The sequence below is a fragment of the Equus asinus genome, chromosome 17 (assembly GCF_041296235.1).
Source record: "Equus asinus isolate D_3611 breed Donkey chromosome 17, EquAss-T2T_v2, whole genome shotgun sequence".
NCBI classification, from domain to species: domain Eukaryota; kingdom Metazoa; phylum Chordata; class Mammalia; order Perissodactyla; family Equidae; genus Equus; species Equus asinus.
In genome coordinates this window covers 48655317-48665125 of record NC_091806.1, presented here as the reverse complement: position 1 = coordinate 48665125, position 9809 = coordinate 48655317, and the positions used below count along the sequence as shown (strand labels likewise).

Sequence of the window (9809 nt, the reverse complement as noted above, 5' to 3'; positions counted from 1 at the left end):
AGGGGAGGGGGAGGGCATAAGGGCCTCCAGTCTGGTGCCTGACCAGGGGGACTAGGAGGCTCCCCAGGGGCTCAGCCATATAACAGCTGAGGGGCAATGGGGTGGGGCCTTGCCTGTAAGGGGTCAGCATCGGGGAGAAGGGCAGGGGTCCAGGAAGAGGGGTGGGGGCCGAGAGCGTACCTGGGTGGGACGTGGTGGCGCCACCTCACAGAGGGGGTCTCCTGCCCCCAAACTGAAGATGAGAAATGGGGCCAGCCTGAAGGGCCTCAGGGCTGCTGGTCTCTGAGTTGGGCCCTCTCTGTGGTAGCCTAAGTAGCTGGGGGTCTCACAGGCTACTGTGCCGAAGTGGGGATGGGGATGGGCCTGAGCATGGAGGAGACGCCCCGCTCACCACCCCACCGCATGGCCTCGGACCCTCCCTGGGGCCTCAGGGGCAGACAAGGACTGCAGATGGGGAGACTGGGGGTGGGGGGGCCAGGCAGGAAGAGCCCCCCTCTGGCCCCCAGCCTCCTGGACTAATGTGGAAAATGCAGCTCAAGCAAGGCCCAGTGGGGCTGTGCTCCCATGCCCACGGCTGCCCCCCGCTGCGAGCGGGCCAGCTCCGGTCATCAGGCCCCTCGTTAAGACTCTAATAACCTGTGGCCCCCAGAGGTGCTGACGACTAAGGAGATGTTCCCGCAGACCCAGCACTGGGGAAATGATCCAGAAATTGCCGCCTCAGCCCCCGGCCATCTGCCACCCCCCTGGAGGCCCTAAGGGGTCAGGTGGCCAAGCCAGGGGCTATAAAGCCAGTGGTGCCCAGGCGCCCCCAGCCCTCGGGGACCAGCTGAACTCCGAGGCTGTCCACCAGCAGGTCTGTCCCGGTGGGCTCGGCATCAGCCTTGGTCTGGGGCTGCCCCTGGGGGTCTAGGGCACCCAGGCCCCAGGCCCAAGCTCTGGGCTCCTCTCTTGGAGCATCCTCACTGGGTGGGGGTCCCTGGCAGGGCACATGCCCCTCGCTGGCCTCAACCCTGCCCGTCCCCAGGTCACCGTCCCCTCGCCATGGCCCTGTGGACGCGCCTCCTGCCCCTGCTGGCCCTGCTGGCCCTCTGGTCGCCCAGCCCTGCCCGGGCCTTTGTCAACCAGCACCTATGTGGCTCCCACCTGGTGGAGGCGCTGTACCTGGTGTGCGGAGAGCGCGGTTTCTTCTACACACCCAAGGCCCGCCGGGAGGCCGAGGACCCCCAGGGTGAGCCCCCCACGTGCCCACCCTGGCTTCCTGCTGGCACCCAGAGGGAAGCCAGGCAGGAATTAAAAAGGGAAATGACATTCTCTCGGTCACATCCTAAAATTGACCAGCTCCTTGGTCAGTGTGGGCAACGGGGGCTGAGCACGGACGACACCCCGAGGGTGGGCTCGCTCCCTCCCCTGACCTCCCCTCTCACCCCAGCCCCCTCCTGCTCAAGCAATGCCCCCTCCCCTGACACGTCAGCTTCAGCGAGGAATTTTATCAAGTGGGTCAAGTCCTGGGCCTTGATCATCTTGGGGCGACATGGGGATCCTGGGGGTGCCCCATCCTCCCCGCCCACATGCCCACGGGAAACACCCCCTCACCCTTGGGGACGGGGACACAGCAGCCTGAGGGAGTGGAGGAGGCCTTGTCCTGGGGGCTCGGGGGGCTGTGGGGAGTCAGGAGGTGGGGGCGGGCACCAAGGCCACTTGTTCAGGTTCCCGCTGTGGCACTGACTTGGGGTTTGGGGGACGGTGGCAGGATGTGGGGGCCACACTGGGTGGCATGCTGCCAGGCATGTGCAGCCCCTTCTCCATCTGACCCCAGCTCCATGGGGAGATTGGGGTGCAGAGGGAGCAGTCCCAGGCCCACTGTCCCCTGGGCTGTGCCAGAGTGGGGGGCTGGCAGGAGGACGCCATCTCTCCCTGACTCTCTGTCCCCCCACCTGTGTCTCTCTCCTGGTGCTGCTGCCCCGCAGTGGGGGAGGTGGAGCTGGGGGGCGGCCCCGGCCTGGGTGGCCTGCAGCCCCTGGCCCTGGCGGGGCCCCCGCAGAAGCGCGGCATCGTGGAGCAGTGCTGCACCGGCATCTGCTCGCTCTACCAGCTGGAGAACTATTGCAACTAGCCGCCCTCCAGACTCAGGCTCCAGGGCCTCTGTGTCTGCACCCTGCCGTCCAATAAACCCTGTCAATGAGCCCTGCTGGCGTCCTCTATGTGGCACGGGGCCCAGGTGTTGGCTGGGGGTGGTGGCGAGGCCGGGCACATGCTGGTGCACCTGCCGCAGTGGCTGTGGGGACCTGCCCAGGGATTTCTTCTCTGCCTGGCCTGCGGGCGGCCTGGGCTCAGGCACGTGGCTGTGCCCCCAAGGTGGTGAGCCCCTGGCAGCCACTGCTAACACCTGCCCCTGGCAGTGGGAGGCCCCCCTACCCAAGGCTGCATCAGGGCTGGACAGAGAAGGGCTGAGGCAGGTCTCCGGGAGGCGGGGGTCCCGGCTGGGAGCTGCCGTCCTTAACTCAAAAGCCCTGAGCTTCAGGGCCCCGGGGAGCTTTTCGAGGAAGGAGGGTGACATCTCAGGGACTTCTCCCTACCTGGCTCGACTTCTGGGCCATTTCTGATGGAGGCCCTGTGGAGGGAAGAGGCTGGGCCTAGGGACAGAGCAGGGCCTGGGGGCTGCCCATGCTAGGCCTTTCTCAGTGCCCCTCACCGCCTCCGGCTCTTGGCGGGCCCGCGGCCTCCCTAGCACCAGCCCCAGCACCAGCCCGAGGAGCCCGCTAGGGCCTGGAGGCAGCAGGGGGAGGCCAGGCAGCACTCCCGAGCTGGGGAATGGACTCAGGTCGCTGCAGGCCCTCGGCAGGGGCCTCGGACCCAGTGCTCAAGGCATCCTGGCTGGGTCCACCCTCAGAGCTGCAGCCCACGGGGCCGGGGACAGGGCCGGGTCCCCTAGCCACCCTGCAGCCCTCTCCTCCCGCTATGTCACCACAATCCTTTAGCTCCAGACCTGGTGGTCACCCCCAGAAGTGCCCTTGGGGCCTGAGAACGAGGTCACTCGGGGTCCAGGTCTTCACAGGCCTACACAGACATTGCCCCTGTGTAGTGTCTGCTGCAGCTCAGAGTGGCTCTGTCGGGCACCCCGCCTAGACCACTGCCTGGCACGCCTGGGGGCTGCCTGGGCTGGCTGTGGCCTGGGAGGTCAGCGGGTGACCTTGGCCTCACCAAGGTCCGGCCAGCCTGCCAGCTGCCCAGGCCAAACCAATCTGCACCCTTCCTGAAGGCTCCGCCTGGGCTGGGGCTGGGGACAACTGGGCCTGGGGCCGGACGCCTGGCTGGGTGGCTGCAGACCACTCAGAGGCTGGTCTTGGAGCCAGGAGCAGACACCATCCCCTGGAGCCTGGCCGTCTGGGCTGCCCGCTCCCTGCAGCCCCGAGGCTCCCTCCCGGGTGGCCCCTTCCCCACAACCACATTGACACCCCCCAGGGGAGATGTTGCAGGCCCCCAACAAGCCCCGCCCCTGGAGTGGACTGCTGGACACTGGACCCGGAAGAGGAGGGGGAGGAGGCAGCCAGGACAAGCGGTGAATTGCCCATGGGAGCGCTCAGGCGGCCCCATCTGCACGGGTAGAGGCAGGGACATCCTGCGGCGGCTGAGGTACGTGGGTGCCCGTGGGCTGCGCCAGGCACCACAGACACCGGGGAGTGGGCCGGGCAGGTCAGGCTGCCCTCGAGGCAGCAGCAGGCCAAGCCCGTGTCCTGGCCAAGACCCTGCCAGCCAACAAGACCTGGGGGGACAATCCAGGCCCTTCCCCACCTCAGGTGCCCACAAACTCTGTGGAGGGGAGCCGGAGTCCTTTGGGGTCCAGGGGTGCGTGCGGCCATCCCAGTCGGGGGCACTCCCAGTGCGGCTGGTCCTGGGTGGTGCCAGGGTCTCAGGAGCACCACTCAAGGACCTCCCTCCTGGGATCCCGGGAGAGGGGCTGTGCCCATGGGGTGGGGAAGACTGCCCACCCAAGAGACTCAATCATGGTGGGCGGCATCCTCAGCCCCCTGCTGCGGCTGGGGCCTGTCCCCCGTTTCCCCTCCTGCGACCTGCCCCAGCCCTGAGACCCAGGACCCTCCTCTGAGCCTCTCTCCCAGCCGCTCGGCCTCCATGACGGAGCTTTGGAAAAGGCAACGTGAGGGCTCTCCATCACCCAGCACCGATGAGGTCACAGAGGCAGGGAGAAGTGGCTGCCCAAGGTCAGCCGGGGTCCAGGAGACCCAGTCTCCTGCTTGGCACCACCTGGCACTGAGCCCTAGATGCCCCAGTTTCCCGGAGCCCCCAGTCACCCCATGACAGCCAGGCCCATAGCCCTTGGCTCTGGCGTCCCCATCCGGGCCCATGCTCCGCCCCTTCTGGGAAACAGGAGGACAGGCCCTCCCATGTCCTCAGACCCTGCCTGTCCTTGGAAACTGGGCTTCACTTGCCGGTGGGGCTGGCAGTGTCAGTCAGCTGCATCCAGCCCTGGATGTCACCTTGGCATGGGGGGTGGGGGTCCAAGGGCCCCCCAACTGGGGGCAGCAGGAGTTGGAGGAGCAGCTGCTCCCAAAGACCCCCGACCCTGCTGGGTCCCCTCACTGGAGGGCCAGGTCTCCCAGAGGACATCGTGAGTGCAGCCCCACACACGTCCCACTCACTCACCCTGTGTCTGTTCCACATCCTGCTGTCACGCAATGCCATGTGGGGTGGGAACTGTGGCACATGTGATCCTAACGGGGAGACTGAGTTCGGGGCCAGGATGTCTGTCCCTCTGGTGTCCACCAATGACATTCTGCCAGTGTGGCCGCCTCCAGGCTAGCTCCCTGGATGGCATCTGCTCCTGGCACAGATGAGCTGGCACTTCCGCCTCGCCCCTGGGACAGTATTTACCTTCTGCTGTTGGCAGTAAATATTTACCATGCTGTCCTCCCGGCCTGAGCAGGCCCTGAGGGGCATGGAGGGGCACGCAGGGCTGCCTGGGAGGGGGAGTAAGACTGGGAACCAGTGGCCTGAGGTCCTGGAAAAGACCCCTTGGCAGAGCCAGCTAGGCTGTCTGGAAGGACACCTGTGTCCCCACCTTGGGAACCCTGCTGTGCACCCAGGGAGGGTGGGGTGCCCAGCGCCGGCGGCTTTGCTGGGCGGGCACCTGTCCACGCTGGCAAAGGGGCCAGAGTGACCATTCACAGATGTGACCAGCAGAGGGCGCCAAAGCCCAGTGTTTGACACTTGCGCCTGGCTGTCTGTCTGGGGGGGTGGCCCTGTCTGCAGGGGTCTGCTGTCCCCTGCCATCCACATTCCCACCTGCTGGCACTCACGGGGGCTGCAGGGGCTGCCCAACAGGCTGGCCGCCCTGGACTCTGGTGGCTATGAGGTTTAGGAAGGAGAGAGGGTGTCTGACGTCTCAGCCCCCTGGTCAAGCCCCCACTCAGCCTCTGGGGCCCAGGCTTTCCTGGGGGAGCAGCTGGACACATGTGCTGGGTCCCCAACACTCTGGGGAAGTCTCCAGTGAGAGTGTGACCTCCAGAATCACAGAGACCGGCGGCTATGAGTCCTTAGGGGTGACTTCTTCCAGCTCCCCCCACGTTATGGCCGAGCCAACCGAGGCCACAGGCCTGTGCCAAGCTGGAGACTTTGCTGAGGGTCTCTGGGGCTCAGGGGGATTGAGGCTGGGGGCTGGGGTGGTGGTCTCTCCTCGCCCTACAGGCTCCGCTTGTAGCCACCTCGGCCACTGGAGCCAGAGGCTCATGTGAGGTTGGGGGCTTGGGGGTGGGGACCCCAGGGCCCAGGAGGCCTCAGGCGGGGGTCCAGCTGGGTCAGGGTTAGTTCTTTCCCAGGTCCACCCTCATCTCCCCGCCCGGGGCTGAAAGAAGAGAGGTCAATGCCAGAAAGAATGTTTGGGGGTCTGGGAACTGCCGAGATAACAAACAAGGTGGGGGGCGCCGGCCCCCTTGCTCCCTCCCTCCTTTACTCTGGAGCTGTTGTTTCTGGCCCCAGCTCAGGAACAGTGAGGCAGATTCCTTCGAAAGTGAAGACTGGCGGAGGTGCCTCCCCATCGTCCCCGGCGGCCTGGTCAGGCTGTGCTGGCGCCAAGCACCGCTGGCCCCTGCGGCCCGCTGGTCCTCAGCTCACCTCCCGCTCCCAGGTGGCTTGCCAGCACCAGCCCACCTCGGCTCAGACTACCCGCTTCTGCCCATCTGCCGCTGTCAGCGGGGTGGGGCCCTGTCCCTGACCTACAGACCCTTAGGACAGTCTCCAGGGCTCCGTGGAGGGGTCCCTGCAGCTGCCCCCAGAAGCTGGGCTTGAGCAATACCGAAAGGTCACCCCTCATCGCCTACCCTCCAAGGCACTGGGCTGAGACATGGGGTCTTGGGTCTGAAGGGCATCCCTGGGCCCACAGTTACGTTGCAGTTGTAGCCCCTCAGGGGAGGGCGGGGATGGAGGTGGGTGCTTCCTCCTGGCTCCCCTCACCCAGAGATGCTCAGAGTGTCTAGATCCAGGTGGTTGACACTGGTTCAAGGTCACAGGGTCTCTGGGGGCAACCCACGCCCAGGGCCTCCTCACCTGTGAACCCATGAGATACTTCCCAGCCCTGCCTGGCTCTGCACCATGTCAGGGATAAAGGTGGCCCCGAGGCCCCCAGCTGGGGGTCCACAGCCCTCGGGCTTCCAGGGTGGCCTACCCCTTCCAGCCCCATGTGGACCAGGCTGCTGAGCCATCAGAACCTCAGGGGGTACACATTCCACAGGCCTCACTCTCACCCCCTTCCCAGCCCATCTGTGTTTTTGGAAATCAGAGCCGGCGCCCCCAACAGCCCTGCCAGCTTGGGGCCGCTCACACAGCGACTCAAAGCGAACTCTTTTGTTCTTCAAAGTCCATCCTCACTTCAGAAACTGGGCCTGGTTCCAGCCCAGCCTCCCCCGGGGCCACCTGCCTGCCCCTCCCACACCCGGGGCCTACTTGCCAGGGGACCTCGGAAATCCCCTTCTCTCTCTGGGCCTCAAATTCTGGTCTGTGGGTCAGTCCCACATGGCGGCTCAGTGGGCACAAAGGACAGGACTGGCGGAGCTGACCTCAGGGGGCCCTGGGGTGAACCTGAGGCTCTGAACCTGTGGCTCTGACTTCCCTGGCCCTCCCCGGCCCTCCATGGCCCTCCCTGGCCCTCCATGGCCCTCCATGGCCCTCCCCGGCTCTCCATGGCTCTCCCTGAGCCTCTGTGTCACCCTCCTGAGGTCTGGCATGCTCAGCCTGTCCCAGGAAAGCTTCAAGGGGCAGGGGTAGGGAGAAGGTGAAAGGCAGACTTTCTCCCTCGAGGCCCAGAGGGTGGGTCCGTCCTTGGTCTCCCACTGTGGGTGCTCCTGAGACCCAGGCCCAGCTGTGGGAAAAGAAGGGGCAGAGACACTGAGAAACAGGAGAGGGGAGGGCTGGGTGCCCCCACCCCAGCTTCAGCTGCACAGTCAGCTCAGAGGGCAGCCTGGGAAGCTTCCTGGGGAAGGCGTTCTGTGCCCCCACACAGACACTTCAACGAGCCCGTGCTGGGCTGTCGCCTCCGGGAGTGCAAACCCAGCCCAGAGATTGCTGTGAGTCAAGCACCGCTCATGCCACCCTCCCTGGAGCCGCAGAGGTGGCTGCGTTCACACAGAGCTGGTGTCCTCTGGCCCTTCCCCATGGCTGGGCGTGGGATGGCTCTGGCCAAAACGAAGGGGCAGGCTGAGGACTGGAGGACACAGTAGAGGGAGTCCTGGGGGCGCCTCACCTCTCTGCACGCCCTCAGCATGTTGAGGCCAGCTGAGGGTCCACTCTGGGCCAGGGCAGGCACACCAGGGCTTAAGCCCTCGCTCTGCTACTCACGGCTGTGTGACCATGGGAAAGTTACTCAACATCTCTGGGCCTTGGTTTCCTCATCCATCAAAAGGGAACTGAAGGAGACTCTCCCTGCCTTGGCTGCAAGAGGGTCCAGTGCAGCGACGTACGTGAGAGGGGGCCCTCCCAGGGCCTGTTGCGTGGTGTTCAGCAGGGCCTGCCCCACTGCACTGTCAGCTCCTTCCCCCATGGGACAAGCCAGGTGGTCCCAAACTTCCTCCATGTCCCTGCCGCTGTATTGAGCGTCGTCCTCCATGGGCCAGGCATGCGGGTGTGGTGTGGGAGGTGGAGGGAGGGCTGCGGGCCTCAGGCAATCGGTCCCACCTCCACTGCTTCGTGTGTCTGGCCTGTTACTTCCTCTCTCTGGGCCTCAGTGCCACGGGGACAGCACCAGGGGTCTGGCGCTCCTCTGAGCATCACAGGTGAGAGGAAGGTGACGCATCTTCCCTGGGAAAGTGGCGGTCCCTGCGGCTCCCGGGTGTGGCCCACGGGTGTGTGCCAGGAGGACCAGCTCCTCAAGGAAGGAGGCCCAGGTTATGAAGGACTCAAATGGACAGAAAAGGGAATGAGGCCCTCAGAGAGCAGGATCAGGGAAGGAGTATGCAAGGCCGAGGCATACCAGGGACATCCCCGTGTGCCCAAGGCCCCTCATAGGGGCAGGGGGCTCTGCAGCATTTTAAACCCAAGACCACCAGCCAAGGAAGCCTGGCTGGTCTCCCCCTCCCCAAACTCCGGTCCTCTCCGTGGCCACTTCCACCTGTGGGGCCTTCACAGGTGTCGCAGGACCAGTGGGAGCCTGTGGCTGAGCTAACAACCATCTCCGCTGCATTTTCCTATGGCCTCAGGAAAGAATGTTCTAGCACCAATGGTTAGGGGAGCCAGGGGCAAATATGCCTTCACATCAGGAGAATATAATGGTGAATGTTTATTAGCATCTTCCCTGTGCCAGACACTGCTGCACGGGCTTCCGTGCACCAGCACATCGACCCTGCACCGTCAGGGGGGCTTGGAGGACTGGGGGTAACTGGCCTGGGTCCCTCGGAAGAGCCGGGATTGGAACGGGGTCAGCCTCCAGGCTCCTCCTGCCCGCTCCTCCTGCCAGGGCGAGTACACGGCTGGGTGAGCTGTACAGCAGGGGCCCCTGGGCCCTGCCAGGGCCCTCACTCTGGGGTCGTGCCGCCTTTCGGGCAGCCTCACCCCAGCTTGTCAGGCTGCCCGCACAGATGAGGCTGGGCCACACGGTACCCGATGGTGCAAGGCTCTCGGGACAAAAGCTGTCATTCAGGGTGGGGGTTCTACATTACTTCCTCCTCTGCTCTCAATGTGTGGGTTGGGTAGAGTGGCCCAGGTGTGGTCCATCCTAATGGCAATATGGATGGATTTAGAGGAACGCCAGGTGCTCAGGCTGCAGCTGCACTTCCCCAAGGGGCCACAAGGTGTCAGGCTCGGGCCAGATTTGGAAAGCCCTGCTGGGGAGCAGGCGTGGAGAGCAAGATTGGGCCCACCCTGTTCATCTCTGGGACCCTTCCTGAGGATGGGGGGGGGGGGGGGTCCCAAGGTGCTGTCCCAGAGCCTCTCAGTGACATATTTGATTTTATTCTGATACAAATATAATACAGTTCCCTCTAGTTCTCAGAACACAACGGACGCTCCAGGAAGGCACCCAGGGTTAACCTGTAGCTTTGGGTACCCACTTTGCCACATCTTCCTGGGGTCCAGGAGTCCCCAAGAGGGAGGAACTTCCTCAGGCCGCCCTCCACATTTTGTTCTGTAATGCCAGGAGGGAGGCAGGTAAGAGCTTCAGATCCCCGTGCAAAATGCGCAAAGGCCACCTGTCTCCTGACCCTGCAGGGGGCCTCCCCCCACGTAGGGAGAAATGTTGTTCCTTTCCCCCCAGCCCTGTCCTCGGGGCGCCCCCAAATCGCAGCACCTAAGACCTTTGTGCCGTG

At 64.7% G+C, this 9809-nt stretch overlaps 1 protein-coding gene across 1 annotated transcript; it reads left to right on the top strand.

Moving 5' to 3' along the window:
* The first annotated feature begins 475 nt into the window (after window positions 1-475).
* INS (insulin) lies at window positions 476-2184 on the top strand. Its single transcript, XM_014830234.3, has 3 exons — window positions 476-853; window positions 1025-1228; window positions 1968-2184. Exons 2-3 carry the CDS (start codon window positions 1042-1044, stop codon window positions 2111-2113), a joined length of 333 nt encoding a protein of 110 aa, XP_014685720.1. The 5' UTR covers window positions 476-853; window positions 1025-1041; the 3' UTR covers window positions 2114-2184.
* The last annotated feature ends 7625 nt before the right edge of the window (window positions 2185-9809 follow it).